The sequence below is a fragment of the Rhipicephalus sanguineus genome, chromosome 1, assembly GCF_013339695.2.
Source record: "Rhipicephalus sanguineus isolate Rsan-2018 chromosome 1, BIME_Rsan_1.4, whole genome shotgun sequence".
NCBI classification, from domain to species: Eukaryota; Metazoa; Arthropoda; class Arachnida; order Ixodida; family Ixodidae; genus Rhipicephalus; species Rhipicephalus sanguineus.
Genome location: NC_051176.1, coordinates 285616868 through 285642323, shown reverse-complemented (window position 1 = coordinate 285642323; position 25456 = coordinate 285616868). Strand labels below are relative to the sequence as shown.

The 25456-nt window shown below is 45.8% G+C and overlaps 1 protein-coding gene across 2 annotated transcripts in view; it reads right to left on the bottom strand.

Annotated features, from left to right (window-relative positions):
• Positions 1-1498: 1498 nt before the first annotated feature.
• Positions 1499-25456, bottom strand: part of LOC119379177 (probable JmjC domain-containing histone demethylation protein 2C) — a 230472-nt gene continuing 206514 nt past the window's right edge. For both annotated transcript variants that reach the window (XM_037648384.2, XM_037648386.2), the window contains 11 exons: positions 23590-25412; positions 22483-22663; positions 22030-22403; positions 21733-21971; positions 19901-20500; positions 17186-17579; positions 14432-14551; positions 14178-14317; positions 10069-10245; positions 6579-6713; positions 1499-2498 (listed from right to left, as the gene is read on the bottom strand). In XM_037648384.2, the coding sequence (XP_037504312.1) occupies positions 2415-2498; positions 6579-6713; positions 10069-10245; positions 14178-14317; positions 14432-14551; positions 17186-17579; positions 19901-20500; positions 21733-21971; positions 22030-22403; positions 22483-22663; positions 23590-25412 (4267 nt within the window). In that variant the 3' untranslated portion in view covers positions 1499-2414. The remainder of the gene's footprint in view (positions 2499-6578; positions 6714-10068; positions 10246-14177; positions 14318-14431; positions 14552-17185; positions 17580-19900; positions 20501-21732; positions 21972-22029; positions 22404-22482; positions 22664-23589; positions 25413-25456) is intronic.

The window sequence follows — 25456 nt, the reverse complement described above, 5'->3', positions numbered from 1 at the left end:
ACATTGTTTCTGCTATCTGTAAAGCTTGTTTAATAAATATGCGAGCCACCTTCATATTGCTCTGTCCCAACATAAAGCAGTCCACATTGTTGTGGCTTGTCTTTGCTTCTCACATACGACCGTGCTCCGATTAGCCATGTTCAGGAATTGGGGCCCGGTGTTCCACCCCCTGGCTATGCCACTGATGGGCACCTAACACAAAGCAGTTCACATTGTTGCGGCCTGAAAATGTTTTTTTTTTGTCCCAGCATAAAGCAGTCCACATTGTTGTGGCATTTTCTATTAAATGCAAAGCATTTTTTAGCCGACCCAAGGCACTCTGAGCGTTTCATCTATGTATCTAATGTATCTATCTAGCCGCCTACGTCTGGGTGCTCTCGTGATCGCCGCCTCAACTTGGTGTAGACCAAAATTGGCATGGGAGGGTAAGAGGGGTTTCATGAATATGTCTGGACATGTGTACGTACGTCGTCAAACTCTTTCCTCCAGACACGTGTGGCACATAACCGTATACCACTGGCCATGGTATACGGGTATGCGCCACAGGCTATTGACAGTTTACATTTGCCCAGGAATGGCGAGAACATATTGGTAACTTAAATGCGCGAGCGTTAAGTACAACTCGACATCGGCAGCATTGACCCCACAAATGCAAAGAATATAAATCGGGATTCCAGCAGCAATCAAACCATTCTGCGGGGCAGTCAGGTATTCTACCACACCACGCCAGGTCTTTACGCCCGCTTAATGTCGGTGTAACGTCAATTGCAGTTGCAGTGCTGCCTATCTAATTTTATAACAAAGCAAGAGACATTACCTATGTACTCCAACGATAACAGTCTAATATATTAATTAAACATTACATCTGCATTCCTATGATATAGCAAGCTATCTATATTGAAGCGTTGCTTGACCCCGGCGGAATATGCCGACGAATGTTAGGATGATATTCACATCGTCGCACCTTAAAGTGCACTTCGTTTCGATAATACTGGTGTCTGCTCTAACGTGAGTGCTGACGTTAATTCAGACCATAAGTTACACGTTAAAAATGCCAGTGTGGTCGACGTGCCTGGCAAGCCCACTATGTGCACAAAAGTACACCATTTAAAAAAAAGCACGTCGATCCACCTTGTAACGCTTCGCTTAAAGCAAAAAAGCGGCAGCATAGAACTACTCGCCAACTGCTTTGCATGAAACAGATTCCCACAAGGCAGACTGACCTGCCGAATTTTTCTATTGTAGGGTACTTTTGCTGTTGAAGCTGCCATCTGTAAAGCTTGTGCAATAAATATGCAAGCCACTCTTGCAATTCATCTACGAAATGGAGATATTCCTTTGGAATGTGAACTACACGAGGAAAGTACCAGTACATGTCGCAACAGTGCAGAAATCCCCACTTCCCAGAGCTGAAATGACCTTCCAGTAAAAATGCCCCGACAAAGCACACAGTATTGCATGTGTGGACCTTGACAGAAAAGATGCCCCAAAGGCAAAATAGGCTTTCAAATGAACACTTTAATAAGAACCATTAACATCAGCCATACACTTTCAAATAAAAACAGTGAATTTCATTATAGACTGACATTACAGTCAATGACATTTTCAATATAAAAATATTGCTATGAAATATGTACATGTACAAACTCAGTGCTACTGTGAGTCGTAAGATAATGTCAATCAATGGAATTGACTATACCGATGAGATGGTGATTGTGGAAAAACAATGAAAACAAAGAAACACAAGAAACGCAAGGAGAAAAAGGAACGACAGAATTGAAGCTCACTACTCACAACTACAATGTCATATTTATAAGTAAATATATGTATATATATTTATATATATATATATAATATATATACCTTCTTATGTATATATAAGTACAACACTATTATTTTACATGGCAACAGTGCAGAAAAAGACTGCATTGTTTATTGTCTCTCAAAGCGTGCTGCTCTGAAAAAATGCTGAACATAGCCGGCAGGACCACTGTCAAGGAGGGGCGCAGAGGAAAGTCTACAACATAAATAACAGCTGTTGGTGCACACAACACTCGCGCGCGCACACGCACACAGACACGCACACACTCGCGCGCAAGTTTGATCCAATTCCTTTACAAAACACCAAGTACGACTGGCCCCTGACCAAGTAACAATAAGGGAAGCGTACTAGCAACAACTGAAATTCAATGGTTTATATTACAGGAGAACACACATATGCCACTGGCAGACTGATGGGAAGAGGAAAAAAAATGTACAAAAACAGTGTCCAGACAAGAGATGGCGCAAACACTTTCGGTGGGCAAGTCGAGACCTGCCAGACGCATCCAAGAGCAGCGCAGGCCGAAATCACTTGGAGGTTGGGAGGGGTTCTAACACATTTTTGGAGTTCCTCTGCCTATGGCACACACATTTCATTTCTTGTTGGGGTTTGAAGCAGAATTTGCCCGAAGAATCACCAGAGCATCCTTCACAGCATGGTAGATCACATTTTTAATCTGCAAAGACAACATTTTTTTCCATACTTAGCAAAGAAGCTTAGATTATATGGCTTGTGTTATTAGATACAAACATTTTGGCCCACACTGAAAAAGCCCTCTGCACACAACTTCATAGTAGTGCAGTACTCTTTTAGGAGCATTGCAAGTCATGTGAAAAGCTGCCTTCATCTGGTTACTTTGATGAGTGCAGTGATGCTCGAGTCTTCCTCCCCATTTCCCATCTTCCTTCCTGTTGCCTCCTGCTTGCAAGACATCGCCTGCTCACGAGATAGGCTTGGTTTCCTAACATTACTCACTCGATATCCTGGCATGCAGATGGCATGAGTCTCTATATAAGCCATCTCCGCTGCCCTCCCATGCGTGCTGTTATGCTACTGTGCTTGCAATTTGACCAAAGTTACATTCAACATTGTGTTCCCTTGGTATTAACCCTTTGAGGGTCAATGACGTACATGTACTATGTCCCCCGCGAAAACCTTAAAAATGACCAGTGACGTATATGTAAGTCATCGCTTGTATGATTAAAATTGCACCTTTTTTAATCATTTTTCTTGCTTGGCACGTGCTGCCACACTGTGGGAATATGTGAATATTTTTTTCTTACGCCAATGTCTCTGCATTCTTTTTATGCTTTACTACAGTGGTACATCGGCTATCACTTGCGCATCCAGTCGTGCGCGGGCACACGACGGCTAGCCCTTCGGGCGGTTCCCGCTTGTTGCGCCCGCAGAACTGGTGGCTGTCTGGTTTCATCTCTCAATGGGTGACCACTTCGTTACTCTCTCGTTTATTGCTCACCGGGGCGCAATTACACCTGTTTCCGCGCGGTCAGCGCCTGCGCAAAAACGGGTGTAATCGACCGTTGCAACCCTGCTGAAAGAACATGACCAAACAATGTGGGCCAAGCTGTGCTCATGTAGATTAAAGATGAAAGGCAGCAAAATGTCCCAGTATCTGGCCCAATGCTCGAGGAAAAAGCCCGTGAATTTGCAGAGGCACATGAAATAAGTGCAGCTCTGCTTTTTCATTGTCAGAGAAGTGAATAACTTGGCAGAGAGACTCGGGTGAGGAAAGGGATGCTTACAGAAAAGGTGCAGATTCCTTGCAAAAAAATCGGTTTCAGAGAGGTGGGTGAATCGCACTTTGAAGGTATTTTCTATGTAGACAAGACCGCATGCTTTCATCAGCTGCTGTGAGATCGGACGATGCACTTTAATGGACAGCAGTACAAAGGAGGCAAGAAGTTGAGTCTTCATGCAATCCCCGTTCTGCTGCATGGGCAACTGGCACGAAGAAACATTCACTAGAAAGTATGCAAAGCCTTGCTGTACGAAGAATGTTGTGGTAGTACCATACGATTACTGCGCGAACAAGGGTGCCTGTCCCACATCGTGAAGTTACAGAGATACGGTACTGTATTACTGAACTGGTCCTCCTCTATAAATGCACAAACAATTTGACATCAGCGGAGGAGTATGCGGTGGAAACCTCGTAGTACTCAGATTTAGGAGGTACTTATGTGTTTAGCACTAGGCATCATTTGATAGCCTTTTGTGTGATGGTCAGCAGCGATAAAATACGTTTAACAGAATAATTTCTGCAGTACCTAAGAGACACCCGGTTTCCATTACCCACCTCCATACCCGAAGAGCATAACAAATGGCATCTCCCACTCGAGCATTCCCAAGCACTGTAAAATTGCGGTTTTGCTGTACAAAGGTGGGCTTAATTCAGGATGCTTCAAGCCATGTGGAGGCTGGTGAAGATTCTTCTAATGAACACGGATCTTACAACAATGTAAAAGAATAGTCCTGGCACTCATGACACTAATATTTGTGCAACACCTGTCCTTGCTATGTTCTACACTTGTGATATTGAAATCTTGTCCTCATAGGTTCATTATTAGAGGGGAAAACATGGGCCAAACTTTAATTTCTTAATTTCATGTAAATTTACACACCTGAATGTCAGTTACCAGTAATGTACCATATTTTTACCAGTAACAAAATGTGCAGGCCCTGGCAGACACTGCCCATATCTTACATCGAAGTGAGTTGGTGCGGGAAACTAGGTGGCATCACCACCTGTATTTTTTTTCGCGCATTTTCTCACTTGCCCAGCATCTCGCAGGAAGGATAGTGCTTTTGGAATTGTGAAAGGGCAATTTACAGACAAGGAAAAACATTTTGCTCTTCATGCTAACAGACTCCTGGTGTAGGTATGAAGTCCCTGAAAAATATAATGTAGAGCCAACTTCGTCCCTTCGCCTCTGCCTCCTCTCCTAACAGCTGCAACAGCACCTCTAGCATTTCCTGCAGGAAACTACGGATTTTTCCCGCTGTAGTAAAAACAGCTTCTTTCTGCTGTTGTACCTGTGCTTGCTACCGCTGGCACAGCAGGTTGGCATACCAAAGCATCCAGAACCACCGTACGAACAGACAAGCAGTCAACCACGCAGCGTGCACTGATCAAGTAAACAACCCAGGCGCGGACGAACAAGATGGCAAAGCTAGTGCACCACTCTTAAAAAAAAACTAGCGATTCGTTAACGCCGGCGAGTTTGCAGTAGCGCTGTCATTAGGAGCGAGCCCTTTCGCGCAGTAAGATTATGCACCATACATTTTTAAAGACGATAGTCTTTCTTGGGGAACTTAAACGCAGGAATTTTGGTCTGTCTGTCTGTCTGTCTGTCACCAGATTCAACCACCCACCCACTTGCTGAACGACCAGCCATCTTGAACTGGTACTGCCATTCATACTTGTGATCATTGTCGATCTAAAAGCAAATGTTACACATACCTGAGGCGCAACATCAATACACAAGTATTAGGTGGTGTGTTCCTTTACAAGAAAATATATAGATACACAATTCTAAAGCCCTAGTGGTTCTTAGGCTGCGCTGAAAATGCGATGCTAGGTACGAAAAAGCCCTCTGCCGACGATATGGTGCTGCCACCGGTTTCCCGACGTATTGCCAGATGCCGTCCACACCTCACGCAGCGTCTCCTCTATAGTCTTTCGACGACATTTGCAGCGAAGCACGCAGATACGCGGCCAATTTTTATACTGTTGGACACCATGAAAATACGCCACTTGTTTCTGTATACATTACATTGTCGTATTTATCGCTATTTTTCATTCTCTTTATTTCGCGGACTTTTCACAGTGCATCACTTAGAACCGCAGTGCCCTGGGCGCTCTAGCGGCAGAATTGCACAAGCCCTCTTTTCGGACAATAGCCCGACCAATTCTTGTTTGCGACTCTTATACTTTAATTTATAGGCTTGTGTTTGATAATCCCAAAATTGAATCAAATGCTTTAATGTAACATATAAATAATGCTAGTGTCGTTCAAGGAGTACTGACAAAATTTTGATGGCAAGAAAACTTGTGGGATAGATTTGCATGTGCACACATGCATCATCTACAAAGTATCAATGGCTAATATAGCCACAACATAATTGTATTTTTGAAGGCGAGAAAACTTGTGGGACAGATTTGCGTGTTTTGTAGATGATGCACACATGCATCATCTACAAAAGATCAATGCAGGGGTGGAAGCGGGCTTCAGTCTTTTGGAGCAGCTCACGGAGCAGCTTTGGAGCACATTTCTAGGGTAAATCATTATTGTTAATTGAAATTTATATTTCTGGTAAACGCAAAAAATTCAAATGGTTTTACTAAACACCGCATATTGATGAACCGACCTATTTGCCACAAATTAATATATTTCCATGATTAAAGCATCACAGCTTGCGCAGCAGTAACTAAGATAAAACAAGAGATAAGCGATGCTTTGGATAGCTACACTTGACTACCATAAAGTTTCGAGCAAGCGCCGTGTCAACTTTCACTGCTAATTGAACAAAGAACAAAATCATGTGGGCGATTCGGGAGAGTTAGGGTGTGAAGATCCAGGCACATTGTGCTGAAATTTGTCTACAATTAAACCACACATGACACACCTGCCTGCCAAGCACCCACTGGACTGTCAAGAGCCCCCTAAGAAGAAGAAAAGCACACATTCCTTGCTACGGTACAACTTGTCTGTGAAATAAATAGGGCATAGTTGCTTACCTGAAGCTTGTCCTCGTGGTTTGTGTGGGTGTCAGACAACTGACGGAATTCATTGGTCAAGCTGAAGCAGTGAGCAATGTTTTCTGGGGACACGAAGTCTTCAGCCACTTTTATACAGCTGTGCAGGTTTCGCACCTGAGAAAGAGAAAGATGCAAGAGATTCACAAAGTCCTTTAGCACTCACGGGCATAAATTGCAATTAACCCATATATGCCCAGTGTCCTACATATAAGATGCTTCTTTGATGCACTCTAACATCGCTATTCCTTTAGCTGATGACTAGCGCCACCTACAGGACATCAAGCAGGCCTCGTTCTCCACGTGTGCAAGCCTAGACATTGCTTGCTTTTCATGCTGCCACGTGCCGACCGTTTTCTCCGGGCAAACCCGTGCTTTGTGTGAAAGACGTCATGGAGAGGAAGAAGTGCACGCGAAATGCCGACCGCTTTCTCCGGGCAAACACGTGCTTTGTATGAATTACATCATAGAGAGGAAGAAGTGCAATTGTGCACGTGAAATGTTTCAAGGCTTACCACACCGACACAGAGCACCCCTAATGCCCAGTGACCTCTATGTATAGGACGGCTTGAAAAACAGTGTTGCGTTTACCTGGCAGTAAATAAAGAACATGTGCTTTCTATTGAGGGTAGAAGTATACTTTTTGTGAAAAAAAATATTTGTTTTGTAATTTTTTCTAAATTTGGGCATATAGAGGTTAACACCACACTTGTGTGCCACAGCTTATGTCTGTTACGAGGATAAACACAAGACGTATACCAGCCATGTTCAAGGAATTCACAACCAATGAGTACATGCCAGAAGCTGACCACCTGTGATACGTAGAAATAAGGATGTGCCTTTTATGAATGGAATAGAGCAGAACGCTAAATCAAAACAGATTGCAATTTCGATCTGCAAAAGTAATAGACCTTCAGATTTGCTCACTTGGAAGCCCGTCACAAGTAAGTGCAGCCAAGGTTCCGTAGATCTAGTAATGTGAATGGCTCATGTAGCAGGTTTTACTTGCTCTCCATAGTTATGAATGTGCTTTAGTAAGCTTCAACACACACAAACGGAAATGCATTTAATACTAATAGCGGAGCGAACTAGTTATACAGTGAAGCATACTACATGCGGTCATTCGTTATTCAAAAGGGGACTGCCAAACTGCTCCAAGAATGCAAAAGGCCTTCAGACCTGATATAGGTGATCCCGTCTTCCACAATCGCAGCGAGAGATCATGCAGAGTTTTCAGCTAAGTTTCGGACGGGCAAAATTTGTAGTTGGAATTAATACAGTCGCGGACCGTTTATTTGGATGCTGGAAATTCGGATGTGCTCCTTTTTTCAAACACCTTTGTGACACCACCACTCGTTTCATTGATGTAATGAATAACCACGACCGATAGTTTGTACGGCCTACAACAAGCCGTTAAGATTTTTCGGTGCCAGCACTGAAAAGTTGCGGTTGCAGCCTCAAAGGTAACAACTGCCTATTTCGAAGCTATGCTTTCATTGGCTGAACGGAGTAGTCACTATGTTCTGGATTCAGAGAGTTCTGTGCTGTACCCATTGACTGTCTACAGCGGCCAAACTGCAAGCCAAGCCAAGCCACAAAACTTAAGCATTGTCAGTTGTTTCTTGAGCTAAGCCTTATCTGCTGCTACATGATCTCATCCAGTCATCACACTTAGTATGAAATGGCTCCGATGCCACTTGTGCTGTCTGTGCCATCAAGATCAACAAAAAACGTGGCAATAACCAGACTGCCACGATGGTGAAGAAAGCGGATGCTATTCGTCAAGTGGAAAGTCTGCCAACTTTGACAGTGTTGTCGAACCCTGTGGCAAGTTGTATGACGAGATCGTCTATCAGATTCTTGAGAAGTAAGACTGTAGAGACACGAGCCGTGTGGCTCGCTAAATCGTTACAAGTGGACAGAGACTCCAACAAAGTGCTGTCCATGCCAAAGCTATCAACTGCAGACTTTGCGCATGCCCTAACTCTCGTCTCATGCACCAAGGTTCGGTCAGACACTGGCAGATATGCAGGCTGAGCTGGTTGCGTGCGAGTGTACGGTAGCAAATCGAATTTTCCTGTCCCAGTAGGACTAAAGGTACTTTTTTCAGGCAATCTTTTTTTTTTGCGTTTTTCTTTCTTTTTTTTTTTTGTTTCAGACTATCTAGATTATTCAGACTTTCTGACTGTTCCCCTTGAGTCCGAATAAACAGTCAGTGACTATATTGCAATACAGTCAATGTGGGGTTTTTCGGACACCCTAGGGGCTGCGAAATCTCTGAAGGCCTGCCAGTATACTTATTAGACACTTTTGTGCTCGCACAGGCTCTTGTGAGTATGTCTGGTTCCTGCTGGGAACCCAGCTGATTGTTCCTAGTTGTGTGTAGCACATCACCTACTAAACTCACACAGTCACTGCCGAGGCGCTTGCTGTATTGTTCGCATGGTTTTGCCATGCCCACTCTGTTCCTGACCGCACAAGGGCGCAGAGATGGTGTGCCATTTTCATTCCTGAAAGCAACATGCTTTTGCGGTGCACTGAGCAGTCTCGCACAAAGAGGCAGGAGTGAATGGTGGCCTGGCATCTTTGGGCTCTCGCCTATTAAAAGCGTGCACTACATTTACAACTGCGCCAGGCCACATGCACGACCGAGCGGTTAGCTGAAGATGCTTATCACAGGGTTGCGAGCGATTAATCGTACTGGCACATTTGCCACCTGCTGCCATCATGACTCTGCGCATTTCTTGTGCATATCCGTAAGGAGTTGCAGTACTGTGCTATGACTATGACTGTGGCCCCGTTAAATTCTCAGTATGCTTCACCTCAAGACACATTAGTATTGCAGCAAAGCAGACCTTAGAATCAGCTACGGCTACAAATTGACTCGCAAAAGTTCTGGTTTGAGCCCGCGAGATGATCGCCACGGCAGTGGTGGCAGCTTAAGACCTCAAATTTGAGCAGAAAGTCCGAAAAATCGAAAACTAGAGGAGTACCAGAGTCTGGAACTTCCTACATTTCTACACACAGAATCCACGGGACTTGTGGCGGTGCCACGAAAGTGTCTAGATCTTCAAGCATGTCCGAAGAACTGGCAGTTGACTATTTCATGATCCCCTTTATACAGGTGCAACTGTACTTACAACTTTATGCATTTTAAGTGTTAATGAGGTGCACTGTTGCACCTACGGTTTTTTCAGGTTTCACAAAATTTCACAGATTCTCTGCGTATTCAATGCAGCATCAAGAACACTGCTCTTTAAGTGTATACACAGTTCAGCAGCATTGGGATACCATGAATGTTGATCAGACAGGATGTCATGACACCTCTAAACTATGAAAGGTAAAGATTCCCACTTAGTCTCATTTAGTTCTACTAGCCATTGCCAAGTGCTCACTTAAGTCTAATGATGTGCTCATTCAACATGTAACCATATCCACAATTGACACTTCAAGGGCAAAAAATGACACACACCTGGTGTGGGGCACCTGCTGGTATGAAGACTGCTTCTCCAAGACACTGGGCAACAGCGTAGCCCTCAACGGCATATTCACGGAAAAGGCGCTCACGCAGCTCGTGATCCAGATACCAGCTCTGGTCATGGATGGGATCATGGTGGGGCTCTAGCTTCTCGCCACGCTCCAGTGCCACCTGTACCACAAGCAAGGTGACCTTCATGAGCAGTTGAAATTAACCAAACTATTTGGAGCACAGCAGATCCCTCACCGATTACACCAGATAACTTTACTATGTTAAACCTGCCCTTGACTGTGCGCTCTCGGCACATTCACACGTGCCACACGCACAGTTGTCTGGACGGCGCCACACGTGCAGCCTTGTAAATCGGCTGCATTCTCAGGCTTTAAAAAGATTTCAAACATTTTCGAACATTGAAAAGCACTTTTATGGTGAATATCACCGAAGGAGATTGTTTGATCGACCACCTTTGCGGCACCGAGCAGGTCGTCGAGGGCGATGCCGTTTCATGTCGATGGTGAACAGACAATTTCAACAATGTGAATATTGAGGTGACTACACGAGTTCTGCAATTACCGTATATTGCCGATAAGTAGACTCCTATTACTTGCAACCCCTTCTAGGGGAAAAAAAAGTTGACTTCGAACACAGCCTCATGCTGCGGCCATAGCTCACCAATAAGTTTTTCAGAAGAGGGAGTGATGCAAAGAAACATTTATTTGCTCGTGAAACATTGCTTACGACTCGTCGTCGCTTGAGAGAATGACGCAGTCACAGTCATTGCCATCGTGTGAGCCACTGCTGCTGCTCGCCGTCGGAATGGGTGCCGGTGGTCGTGAACCCAATCTCGAACCGCCTCCTCAATGGCTTCGGTCCGCGAAAGGAACGTGTGTAGCAGCGCACGCGAGTATCTTGGTCCTTTGTTTTCTCCATTCCCTCACACACTTTTCCGACACATCAAACTTGCACCCTGCTTCACCGTTGCTTTCAGACTCTGCGTAGAGGATTGCTTGCCTCTTGAAAGCAGCGCCGTACTGTTGCCGGCGTAGCGGTGGCATCTTGGCGTCCGTTTGGCAGCGTCGCAAATCGCGCACACCACTGCTTGCAAGCGAAGCGAAATGCAGAAATGGTGAACAGGCGTGAGTGCAAAAAAGACGCGAAGATGCTTGTGGGCGCATGTGACTGGTCATGTGGTTTAGTTCCCCGCGAAGTGTTGCCAGCCCACACAGATGCCGATGGTTTGTCAACGAATCGTTTCTATTGTATGAAAACAAAACTGCAGGGCAAATCACAAGGTAAATTCCTCTTTATTCATAGAGCATCATTCGCCCTCTATCAAAGGTTTGAAATGCTGCTTTGGAGACCGCATTTCCCAAGCAGTTTGCATTAATGGCGCGCGGCGGTGATTTTTAAACTCGCTCCGTAGTTTCGCTATAGTTTTGCTATCGTCGTGGCAGATCGAAAAAATGTCCAGCTCCGGAAGCGGCGCTTGCGCATTGGGGGAGAGCTGTTGCTGCGACTTCTCTGCCTCTGTGGCTGATGTTATCGATGCGTCGAATAGCAGGAAATCAGAGGACAACGACGACCTTTCGTCGGACCCCACAGATAAGTCGACTTTACGATTCCGCGTGTAGGTCAACTCCGATTATAAGTCGACCCCCGAACTTTGGAAGCTCATTTTATAAAAAAAAACATCGACTTATAATCGGCAATATACGGTATGTGGCTGATAAAATGTACCTGCATTGCGGCAGTGGTGTCTGCTCGGAGCTGTTGGCAAACAACAACCACGTGTTTGCAAGCGTTTGTCTCTTGAAATCAGATTGCTTGTATGCCAAGTTTGTCGTGCGGCTTTGCATTACCAATGAGTGGAATGTGAACATCTCATATTTATGCCTGACCTGTTGAGTTGCTGGCAGCATTGTAATGTGCAGTGTTCAGTTGCATTAGTTTCTTTTGCCAAGGTTTGCTTCGGATGGCAACAAAATCTGATAGATAACTTTAATGCCACCTTGGCAGTTTTTACAGCTCGCTTTGTCCGTATAATAATGTGGGCAATGACACATAATGACCACTATGACTGTATGTGTTTCCTGCAGCGGCGAGTTTCAGATCATATCGATGCCTGATTGCGCACCACGTGCACTAGCTTTAGCGTCGCTTAGGTTGTTCAGACAGCTCGCTTGGTCAGCATCATATTATACAATGCTAATTGTGCAGGGGAAGATAGAAGCCTGACGAGACGAAAAATTTGTGAACACGGGGTTTTGCTGGAGCCGGACCATTCTGCCCTTTCCTCCTCTTTTCTTTGGGTTGAAGGAGAGGGTACAAAGCATATAGACACACGCACTAAGAAAAGCAGTTGTAGCCTTGAATAAAAGTCCGCTTGTAGAAACTTTGGCTCTAGCAACACCCCTCTTTCATGATCACGCTGATATTTGTTCCCGATTGTGACTACGCCTGATCTCACAAAAAACTTCAATAATTGTAAAGCTGCTTTGGTTCTTTTCGTAGATTACTTAGTCGACTGACCCAAAGCGGCACGTGTACATTGCCAGTGGCAGATGTGCATGCAAGGTCAATTTCTGGTGTTTTACGAGCCAGAACTATGATATGATTAGGAGGCACGCCGTAGCAGAGGACTCTGGATAAATTTCGACTACCTTGGGTTCTTTAATGTGCACCAAAATCGAAGTACACCGGTATAACTGCACTTTGCCCCCGTCAAAGCACACCCACCGTTGGCCAAAAATCGATCCCACGACATTGTGTTCAGCAACAAGACGCCTCAACCAGCTAAGCAGTCGTGGCTGGTTGCACACAAGGCTAATATAAATATATCGGTCAGTGTAAACATGCAACTTTTATTTACGCTGAGCAGCAACAAAAAATATACCGCTGCCAATAAAACGTGTGGTATTCACAGTACGATATTTACACTGTAGTGTATTGATATGTTCCGCTGCTGCCATATTACAAATGGGTAGCCTCGTTGACTCATACAGTCAGCACATATTCATTAAATGTAAAACTGTTTCTATTTGTTGTACTTTTGGTTCACCAACACACTTCCCTTGCAAATAAGCACAGACGTCGCATTTCTCCTAGTTCATAGTAACAAGCATCGCTTGATTCTGTGAACTGCTGTAATCCATGCCTGCCATCACCGCTCCTCACACCACTTGCCTAAGAAACATACACTAAATGGGCGGTTCTAACGTAAAGTATTGTGTGCCTGTTTTCCAAGACGACGAAGGAGTGGAGCCATAACGAGAAAACTTAGATAAAGGCCTCAAGCAGCACTTTTGCTGCACGCAGAATGAGAAACTAAGTGTGACTGCTCCGAGCAAGCGGCAGTGTGATCGCTCTCTGCTAGGGTAGTGGACAAGGCTGCGCAAACTTGAGCATGGGCTCCCTATTGAAAGCGTACAGTACACATTAGAATGGCTCTAGATGACACACACAAGACACTGCGATGGCATTGTGGCAATGAAGTCTTACTCGCATGTCTGTTGGAAGTTGCCATCACGTTTTTGTGCAATTACAATGGTTATTGTAAGGGCATCATGCCGAACTCGTAATCGATGGTCAGCTGGACTTAACTTTGGCGTAGTGTGGTGTCGGCACACAATAAGTTCTGGGGTACAGTTAACTTTCATGTAGCAAAAAATGCTTACATGGCTATGCATTTCATTCTGTTTGCTAGTGCCTGCTGGCAACACTTCCATGCAAAAGGTCACATGGAAAAGATACTCTCTTGCGACCAATGTCTGTCAGCTATTCATTCATCCCGAGAGACAATGCGTGTGCATGCAATGCACGAGAATTTTGCTAAATAGAAACTGCTTCACAAAGTTGCTTCACTAAGATGAAAACATTGCATTCAATGCAGCCAAGATTGAGAAATAGTTTGGTGCATTGCAGATTTTGTTGCATCGAGGTTTGACTGAATACAGTAGCACCATTTTTTAAAGCTACAGTAGAGCTCTGTACAATGGCTGCTGTCCAATACTGTACACCTTGCACTAGCAAAAGCAATTCATTAATTTATCGGTGTTAATCCTGTAGGACTGTGGCAAAACCGTAAGCATGGAGCCATGACTTGCCTTATTAAGCAGATCTCTGATCTTGTCAGCATCACGGGCATTGTAGATGTGCCAAAGAGCACCAGGTTTGGCATTCTTTTCTCTGACCCTCTTTCGTGTCAGGGCATCACAAGCTCCTTCGTCAATTGCTTTCAGTGCGGCTGAAAAAAGTGGAATGTATGCTTGCTTGGAATGTCGCCAATTAACTGTAGCATGCACTCAATCTACAAGAATTAAATTTATGAGAAAATCAAGGACGAAAGTGGCAAGTCTACCATTGATGTGTTCTTCATCCTTCCCATCCTTGGGAATTCCAACATAAACCATAACATTCACAGCATCGCTGACATCCAGATGTAGGTTAGTGGTGCCTTTATTCGGGTAAAGCGCAGAGCCTGCAAAAACAGAAAAAACCAAGTTAAAGCCACAGGGCGCATTAACTGTATCGTTCCTACAAATTTAGAGAGAGAGAGGAAAACATGACGGGAACAATGTCTCTGTCTATAGTTCATTTTGCACAGAAATCTTATTGTGATTGCGTACTTGAAGAATGAAGCATAAACAAATGAACTGCAGTCTCATGGCACAAGGCAGAGTTCATGAAGTAATTTAAAAGGTCGTGGACTTGACCTTGTTAGTACGGCTTCATTGCAAGAAATGGTGCTAGTCCGAAGTACCAGTCCAGGCGCTTATCCAGTTGCTCCGTGCTGTTTCTTGTGCCTTGCGACATGACATGACCAGTTGACCGAGCCTTCGGAACCATGGTAGATTACAAGATAGGATACTCAGTGGTGGGAATGCCTTCCAGCATTTTGGAGCAGCCATTGGAGCAGGCAAAATCTGCTTTTGGAGCAGCTACCCCTATGTTTGGAGCAGGCACGGACTTTTCATGAAACACACAGAGGAAGAAAATTTAGCCTAGAATTTCGCCAAGCTGCCAAAAAATTTAGCCAAGCTGCAAAGAAAGCCCGCGAAAAAAAAAATTCCACGTGACTAGCGCACTCGCGCGCCGTGATCGTGCTGCTCTCAGCCATGGTAGCCAGCATAAGCCGTGGTTTGACCGAACGAAATCAGCTGCGGCCGCGACTCGCCGGCTTCGTTGCAGCTGTAGGCTGATAAGTTGGCGGTTGTTGCTTGGCCCGCGCTCACTAAAACTTGCACCGTCACACGCGCCAACTGGCTGACACGGGCCAAGAAACGAGCGCCAACTTATCGGCCTACCGCTGTCGCGTGCCGCGATAACGTTTTACGCCATAAAAGTTTACTGCGCCGCTGAACTTGCTGACGCGACAGTGTCTTCCGCCTTTTCGAGAAGTACGGAAATCGGTCGATGAATGATTCCTACTTCCGCGCGATTGCAACGATGCAAGCATAGGGAAAGAACGAATGTGAGGTGGCGGCCACCGACGACCGCGCCAGTATGACGTATCGCTGACAACCCTGTCGCAATAAGCATATTCACCTAACCAACGTTTATAGATGCACCTAACGACCTAACTTCTCGGGCATGCCTGTCGCGTCACGCTGCTTTAGGCCTACTGCACGCATTTAGCCGCCGATAGTTTCTGCTCGTTGTGCCGGACCGAGTTTCCACGCGCACCGCTTTGTAGAAACGAAAGCAGTTCGCTGTTGCGGAGTTCATCGTTGCGGATCGTGCACACAGAAACCACGCTACACTCATGCCATTACGATAAACGCACGCATACGGCACAGCAAGCATAGCTCTGTCGTAACCATACTGCACGCTTTTATTAGGCGACAACACAAACGCACCTCCGTCCGCTGCCACGAGCACTAGAGCATCAGCATCGAGGAGTGCGCGTCGCTTGCAGAAAGCGAAGGTTGCGGCGCGGTTGCAGTGCTGCTAGGGTAGCTAGGGTGCTAGTGGTGCTAGTGCTGCTGTACCGTTGCCACTGATACTGAACTGGATTGCCTCGGCTGTCACGACGGCTGGGACGCTAGTGGCGCCATTAACAAATGCAGCAGCTCAAGATGGCGACCACGACGTACATTCACTCACGAAGCGCGCTGTCCACGAAACATTAGTTTCGGTTCCTAAAACCACGTTGTGGCGCAGCAATGGCGCAAATTAGGCAAAAAAGACCATTTTGGAGCAGTGTGGAGCAGCAATTGCCAGTTGGCGCAGATTGGCGCAGGTTTCCCACCACTGGATACTTGTACCACTTTTTGCACAGCGACTAAAATGGGAGATGCACGCAGCACCTGCATTATCTCCCTCTTGTCGCACTTGCCTCCTCTCTCCCCTGCTAAGGCACGCTGATCAGTATGTACTGTGCACAAGCTCCAGACTACTCGAACAGACCACCACAGCAACATTGTCAACAAGGTTTCGCTCAGGGTGCCCCGACAACTGCTATCACAATAAAAGTCTATAGTTTTGTTAGAGGCCATATTATCAGCGATACATTGCAGCTGAAAATAAGATAAAACTAATTGTAAACAGCCAAATTTCTTTAGGATAATGTACATTTATGCCAAAATTATAGAAACAGTGCAGGACATTTTACAGTTTGTGCCTGCTGCCAGTGTGAATGCTGAGAGGGTGTGATGGTTGTCATGCAAAGTGGTGAGCACATGGCGTTACTGCCATCGCCTCTTATGGTGCCAACATTACGCAGAAGATATGCGAGTGAATACGGACATTTTACACTCGTTTTTAGCACATTAACTTTCTTTGCATGCAGTTGTCACAGTCTTATGTCTGCAAGTAGTTTTATAAGCAATGGTGACACGCACTGAAAAAGTGCTGCCACCTATTGTTTGTGGTTAAGAAAGAATGTGGCAGGCACCTTCTAAGTAAGCTTCTAAGTAAGCTGCACACAAGGCACTAGGGATGGTGTCCGCCATGGGTGGATATTTACATGGTATCCTTCTGCAGGTAGACTAATCCCCATTTTGAAATGAAGGTACAGTAAAGGCCCTGTTGTGTTTACAATGCACGATGCCTTCTCACACACTATGACGATATAACAAAGCAGCTATCTGGAAAAGAAACAGAATGAACGTACCATAGGCATTGTACATCTTTGGCCCAAGGTCTGGCCTGACAAAACACTCCGGCAGCCGCCCAGCCAAGTTGAAAACTCCATCCCGGTGAGTGTACTCTGGTAGTGGCAACACCTTCATGAGATCGTTGAACCTGCTGGGCAGCATGTCACTGAAGTCATCACCAGGTGGCCAGTCCTTCAGCTTCAGCAGCATATATTCTCCATCTTCATCTTTCATGCGCTTGCTAAAGTTCTCAAAGCCTTCCCAAAACTTCCGCATTGGCTGGTTTGGAAGGATGCTGCCATTCCGGCAATTCACCAGGTCATTTCGTACTTCACCAAAATCTCGGCAGAAACCATCAGGATGCCACAGTGACATATTCAAGTTCTTGCAAACATCAGTGACCAGTACCGGCTGAAAAAGAGGCAAAAGAAAATTTTTATTTACCATTATTAAACATTACGTATATTAACTGAAAGCACTGCAGTACTGCAAAAAATTGCCATTTTTATCCCATACTACACGATTACCATTACGAAGCTTAACTGAAAGCAGAAACAGGGCATAATCATAAGCAAGTACCACTCTGTGCTGCTGTTGAGCACAGAGGAATATGTGCAATAATTCATGTGTGGTAATGTGAAAGACAACGAATACTGCATTTATGATGCCTTGCACTCACAGAATTCCTTCAATATCTCGCACTAATTTGTTGATAAGGTGCCAGCAGCTCCTTGAAAGCGAAACTAATGAAGGATGCTGCCAACTACACTACACAACCGCAAAAAGCCAATGCAACCTATTACTAAGGTGTCAAGGCTGCACATGTGTGCTCGTTGTGCATTTCAAACGTGCTCAATTTTTATCATGCGCCAATGTCTCTCCGTTGTATTTTTTTTTTGCTTCCCAAAACGGCGCGCCAGCTATCGCATGCCCATCCGAGCGCATTCGCGATGCAGCTGGTTTAAAGTGCGCGCCTTTTTCGATCATTTCTCTAGCTTTGCATGTGCTGCCACGCTTCGGGAATACGTGGAATTTTTTTCATGCACCGATGTGTCTCCGTTGTTGCTTTTTTTATGCTTCGCAAAACGGTGCACCGCGCGCCGGCTATCGCTTGCGCAACCGAGAGCGCCCGCGGCGCGGTTTGGTTTCAAACGCGCGCCTTCTCCCATTTCTCTTGCTTGGAATGTGCTGCCACGCTTCGGGAATACGTGTAATTTTTTTAATGCGCCAATGTCTCTCCGTCTTTTTTTTGTTTTCTTTCCAAAGAGGCGCGGCGGCTTGTAGTCTCGCATCAGAACGCGCGCACGCGGTCTGGCTCGTTTCGGTTTCGTCCTTCGGGTGGTTTTCGCTTGTTGCGCCCGCAAAGCTGATGGCTGTTTGGTTTATAATCTCTCAAAGGGTGACCGCTTGTTACTCTCTCATTTATTGCACCCCGGCGCGCGATTACATCTGTTTCCGCGCGGCGCTAAGTTACACAAACGACGCCGCCGTGATTGCGTTTCCTGTTTTGGGTTCTCGGAAAAACTAACTACGTCTTGTTGGCGATAAGACGAAGTATTACTGTAGCTTTTTCACTCGTTTTGCTTTCCGGACGGGCGCAGAACCATAGAGTTTTCTTCCGTGCGCTCACTGAAGCAGTTCGCTCATGCTATGGAAGCGCGCGTCGGTTGCGCTGCTGCCGGTTAGTCGAGCAGCGATTCTTCCGATGCGGACTATTCCCCAATTGCCGATCAGAATATGATTCATTGGATTTCAGTTCGTCAGACGAGGATTTTTTGACGAGTTCAGACTCCGATGACGATCAAGGAGCGACATCTGAAACGCGTGCGCGGGGAGCCATGCTTCAATGACTATCACACGCTGAAAAGGTATTAGTGTTAGAGCACGAGCGTTTTTAACCGAAAACGTACTCTGGTGCACTTATTTTTGTATGTTTGTGAGCTATCTTTAATACACTGCATAATTTTTATTCATAAAAAACTGTGAAGCTTTTTTTTTTTTAGGATTCTGCTTGATTTTACTACGAATAAACCATATGTATGTAGCAACAAAACTGAATTTTTTGTCACTTTACGGTCACGAAAAAAAATTTTAGACAATTTTTTTCTTAAATAGAATCGTCTGAAGAATTTATTTCAGCAATAAAAAAATTACACATTTTTGGACTGGATTTCGCGAAAAAATTCGACCCTCAAAGGGTTAAGGACCTGTATGAACCCTGTCAAACACCGTTCCGCAGTGTGTTGTACATTGTACACACTAAAAAAGTTTGTGCATACAAAAATTTAGTTAGCATGAAGACACTACTAAAGTCCTACAGTGTCTAAAACAGCAGCCGTATGGCAGGTAGGCACTGCAGTACGATGTGGAAAAAAAAATTGCTTGCCTCGCGATTGCGAGGTGTTATCGCGAGTTCCTCACTGAGACAAAAATAACACACCAAAACTGCAAATAAAAATGCCACACACAAACACGGCAGCAGTACTACATGGATTAAAGGTACATACAACCAAAGGCGCCCTTCCACCTTTCAAATTAGTGGGGAGAATACCGCGGTGCCTCTGGAAAGCTGTGGGGTCGGAGCCGTTTTTCGGGAAATGTATAACCATGCCCGTGCAATTGGGAGGATTTGTCAGAATTCAGGAGTCTCCCAGTCAAATGGGAGAGTTTGCAGGTATGTAGTAGTTTCCAGAAAACATGTTTCATATGCTCTATGTAAAAAATGCACCAACCTGGCCTCGCTTCCACTGCTCCTGGAACACTGTCAAGTTGTGCTTGTTCCGTGGCTCGTGGAGAACAAGCAACTTGCCGTCGCAGAGCCATGAATGGGGAACCTTGGGGTAGAGCAGTGAGGTCTCCGCTAGGCTGCAGACACGCACAGGCAAGACTTCACGGCCCTTTTGTGGGCTGGGGAAGCGTCGGCAGAAATGCACCAGCTGCTGTTCATCTTTCTTGCCCACCGTTTGCTCCACTGTTGTTGCCACTGCTTCATCCACCTGGCTCTTCTTTGCACTGCCACCAGTAGGGCGAATGAGCAGTTCACGCAGTGTGGAAAAGTCATCACCTTTCTCATCATCACCACCTTCACTCGCCTGCGGCTGATCACTCTTGTCATCGATTTTGCTAGAGGAGTGCAGTGCTACATCTGCCAAGACCGACAGGGGAGAGCCTCCGCTGTCCGAGCTATAGCTGCCACCTACTTCATCAGAGGACGTGTTGGCGACGCCATTCACAGGTTGCTTTTTGCGCTTTCCAGCACGCCCTGTTTCACCGTTGACTGCAGTGCCCTCCTTGTCAGAGGAGAAGCACTTGTTGACTGCACTCATGAGTTGCTGCAAAAGACATATGTATCTGTGTGATCAAGGAGCAACATAATAGCTTTATATCATCGCTCTTGGAGATGTTGGCTTTGGATGTAAATAATAAAATGCGGGGTGTCTTAATGTCCTAAAACAACACAGTATGTGCACCCATACAAGTGCTTTAGAGCAAAAATTTAACCTGTAACATTGTGCTGAACTGCACACTTCCATAGACACAGGGCAACTTAAGTGCACTTTGAGGGAGTGCACTTCGCAGCTAGTGTCATTTGCACGCTGTCACACAGGAATGCTTAGTGACACTCGCTGCAAAGTACACTTGCGGGCAAGTGCGTTCGCCAAACTCATTTCGCTGCGACGGAGTGTCTAGCCTCGGTAGTAGTGGCTTGCAAATAAATACGCTAATGCAAAATGCGGCGATCATGGTATTTTTAGACTATCGATCTTGTTATTAGGACTACTGCCATGTATTCAAACAAATCGTACTACAACAAAAATTCTCGCTACTCTTGCCCTCGGGCAGTTTGCGGTCACGTCCGCTAGGGGGATGCGGGAGCACATGCCGTGCAATGGCCGCATCCGTCGCGTTGTGTACTTCCTTGCACATGTGTAGGTCAGTCATTCTTTAGTCATTTGCGATGGCGTGTGCCACGGGTGCCACTTCCACGAAGACAACGTGGTCCGACGCAGAGACATGGGCGCTCATACGCCTTTGGGAGGAGCAAATGAGTGCTGCCAAAACATGCTCCAAACACCCGTCAGCACTACGCGTCCCTTCTGCACCGGAGTCTGCCAGTTTTGTTTCCGATTCGTCTTTGATATGACACCGTCTTGTCTCGGCTCGCGATGACCAATGATGTTATGCGGTTGCAATATTTACTTCATTTGCGTGCAACGTTTACTGTAAATTATGTCCATGCCTATAATACACTATTAAACAGCGAGCATTCCCAAAAATAACAAATATATGTTGCGCTACTAAACCACCAATTGCCACTGCCATCATTTCCAAAGTGCACTTCTCGTTCTCGTGTAGCAGCGCGCCACCAAAGTGACACCCTGTGAGCGTAAGTGCACTCGCTCAAAATGACACTAAATTTGCCAGTGTGACCGGGGTATAAGCCACTACCAGAGCATGTTCTAAACTAAGTAAACCAAACCAGCAGAAAGAGCCTTCCCACACAAGCACTAATTTTAAAAAGAAAGAAAAATTATTGAAGAAAGAAAAATGCCCTGTAGCCTACCTTGCACAGCCCATTAGAGGAGTTTTTCTTGCAGTCACCATCACTGTTGCACAAGCCACAGCCGCAGTAGCTCGGAATGTTCCACTCATGGCGTGTCCGGTGCAGGTCCTGGCTGACGTCCCAAAGAGCTGTGCTAGCTATTATCTGTGTCATCATTAATTTATCCTGTTCGTGTGGCTGTCGGTTGGCACACAGGAGCCACTGGAACTCATCCCTGTCCTTCGGGGGCGTGTCCTCAGCTGAAAAGGCACAACAGTATAAATAATAGACCATGGGACCATATTACAATGCACTCACCTTTCACTGTACCATTCTTCTTTGCCTTGTAACAGTCTATACACACCACAAAGCCGCACTTGTGACACACCCAGTGAATGTTGAAGAGAGTTGTCTCACAAACATCACACATTTCACGCACACCTTGCACAACGCGCTTCCACGATATGGTCTTATCTTCGCCCATGTGTAGAGACTGGGCTTCCCGCTCTTGCTCCACGAGATCACAAAACTGGTCGCCCACGTGGGACAGTATGATTTTTGCAGTGGTCACATCCAAGTCTTTGGGTGTATGATCCAATGGAGGCAGCCACAGCTTTAAATCTTCTTCTGAAGCATCAGTCGGCTCCGAGAAGCCACCACTCAGCACAGTGCCATTCTTGCCAAAGCGTAGCCTGAAAGTAAAAGAGTGTCAAATGTGCAACGAGAAAATTTACCTCCTCTTTGAGCAATGGCAAAGTCACTGCAACTTACTTTCTGAATGCGTAGAAGCGACAGAAAATGTTTGGCATTTTCTTGTTCCTCTGGTTTGGTGTCATCCTACACTCTCTACACTTTGGGAGTTTTGGAGCAACATCATAACAAGACGCATCCTGGAGAAATGGCTTGCCCGACTTCTTCAGTTGGGCGATGGTTGGCTTTTCTGCTGATCGTGCTATTAAAAACAGAAAGAAAGTTACAGATAAACATAAAAGTATCATCAAACAGTAACAGCTCTGTTTGACTTCAGTCCAGAGCTTATACAGCGTATACACTAGTTCAGAAGACTCGTGAAATTGTTGAAGCTGCCTATATTTCTAAATCGGGTGTTTCTTGTATAAGCTGTCCGTCTGTAGCGCTATCAAGCAGAGAGGTAGATTACCTCGATACAACTTAGGCTGGTGACAAAAAACGTGCCTGGTGTTTTATCTTTTATATGCATATTCATTCTGCGGTGGTCTGTTTCTTTATCTTGTTTTTTGTAATGTATCTTTCTTCCCTATTGATTAAAGCTTCTGTTGCTAGAAGCGCATCGTCATGTCTCCTTCCTACCTGTCTGTTGTGGTTCTTTCGCATTTTTTAAAGATTAACTTACTCAAAAAAATTTTGTTTCAATTTCCATTTTCTATTGAGAACGAAACAATCGGATATAGTTTTTCCAGTCAAATTACTGCAAGCATTCCATGTCGGCAAAAGCAGCAGAAGCATCTTGTAGGCCTTATGTTGGACATATAACCTGCTGACATTACACTCACAGGGCTGCACAAAAGCAAAGGCTTTCATAAAACCTGCCAAATTAAAAGCAAAACCTCAGTGTTTTGACCTTTTTAAAAAGGTCAAAACATTGTCAAAAAGAATGTTACATCTGAGCACACAATTTCACCTATGCCAGGTTTTTCCACAAGTGAATACTTAAAACAAAAACTAATCCTGGTATTTTATGAAAATTTATAATTGCTGTTAATAGAATTATTGGTGGATGTGAGAGAGGACGAAGTTTGCTTCTGTGTAGAGATCACAAACTCATTATTAGCAGATTTTAAAAATGGAATAATTTCCAAATCTATTCCTCCGAACCAGTTCATGACAAAAATGCCTCACCTTGCTTTTTCCGAGGCACTGTAGCCAATTCATCAGCTGTATCATGCTTCATGCCCTTGGGTCTTCTGCCTCGTCTTCGAGAAATCATTTCTTGCTTTTCTTCCTTTTTTGGACATATTTCTTCAGGAGCAGCATCACTGTTACTCTCACTGTTCCCCCGCTGCCTCTTGCTACCACACTTGTCCCTGTTAACCCCTCGCTTTCTGGTAGTCCTTGTCTTGCGACTCACTGCTGGTTTTTCAGCCTCCGATGCAGAGCTGGAACTGCAGTCGTCCCTCATGGAGCCACCTGCTTCAGTGTCATGACCATTAATGGTAGTCTTGATCGATACTGGTTCCTGCTTGGCAGGTGAGGCACAAGCACTGCTGCCATCCAAACGTGCCTCTCCATCATGAGGTTTCTTATCTTCGATTTCAGAATGCCGTTGCAACCAAGCCTTTTTCAGCTTTGTGTGGTTGCTACTGCTGTTGCTGATTGTCGTACAAGTACTTGGCGCAGGACTTGGAGTAACTCGTGTGTCAGAATCAGACTCGTGCACAATGGATGACCCACCACCTACACTTCCAGGCTTGCTATCCTCTCCAGAGGCTGGAGAAGGGGCATTGGGAGGCCTCGCCTTTGTTCTACCCTTCTTATAGAATGCCTGATAGCTGTCTTGACTGGTTGTGGATTGCTGTTGCAAGGAAGGCTGAGACGGTGGCTGCTGAGACGAAGATGAGGACAGAGGTGGTTGCTGCTGTGTCTGCTGTGGCTGGTGTTGTGGATGCTGTGGCTGTGGATGCTGGTGCTGTGGCTGCTGCTGTGGCTGTTGAGCAGGTGGCACTTGCTGCTGTTGTGGTGTCACAGCTGAAAAAGGCCGAAAAGTATCTTGCTGGGGGGAAGAAATAGGTGTTGCTGCTGTTAGCTGCACAGATGTTGTAGCAGCCAATGAGACCAATGGAGAAGCCGTCTCTGGAGCCATGGCACCTGTTGGTGGGGTAGCCACTGGTGCAGGCACTGAACAATGAACAGGTGATGGACTCTCCTCAAGCCGTGGCAACTTGGCTGGCTCAGGTTCACGTGCAGCTTTGCGTTTGCCTGGGGACAGGGCACCTTGCTGAAGGTTCAAGGGCTGTGGCAATGGCGGTGTCAATCTAGGAGGGGTGGAACTAGCTGGCGGCAGATGCATGGATGGTGATCGTGACTGAGGAACAGGACGTCCATGCATGGAGCCATAAGACAACTTGGGCTCCTGATGCTGACCGGGCCGGCAGACTGGAGTGCCTGTGGTTATTCCCGGTACTGAACGCAGGTACTGTGCCGAACTTTGTGGAGAAGATTGGCCAGTGGGGGAAGACTGCAAGACACCAGGCGGGTGCAGCTTGGAACCTTGTGTAGTTGGAGTAGCTGGTGTGTAGATAGGGTTTGGTACAAGGCCTTGCTGGATCAAGTTGTATGAATAGGGCTGCGATGCCTTGGCCGATTGGCTGCTGTTGCTACTGGTGCTGCTGTAGCTGCCTGGCCCAGGGGATGGTGTGCTAAGTGGAGAATCTTGACGAGACCGTGAACACTTGACAAGGTTCTGAGCTTCCTCCTGAGGAAAATTTGTGGGGCACCTTGAGAGGGAGCCTTGATGGGCTGGTGCTGGGCCTGCAGAGTTGTACTCATATGGCCGAAAAGTTCCTGGTGTTGACATTGCTGGGCTAACACGATCTTTAACTGGAGGCTTTGGACTTCCTCTCTGGCCACCAGGAGCTGTTGAACGGTCAAAGCGCAGGTCTTTTTCTATTCGTGGCAAGTGAGAAGGTGAAGAAACGAGGGGCTGTCGATTCACAATGGGTTGACTGGAAAAAGAGAATGTGTGCGACTATTAACTCCCTAGCAATCA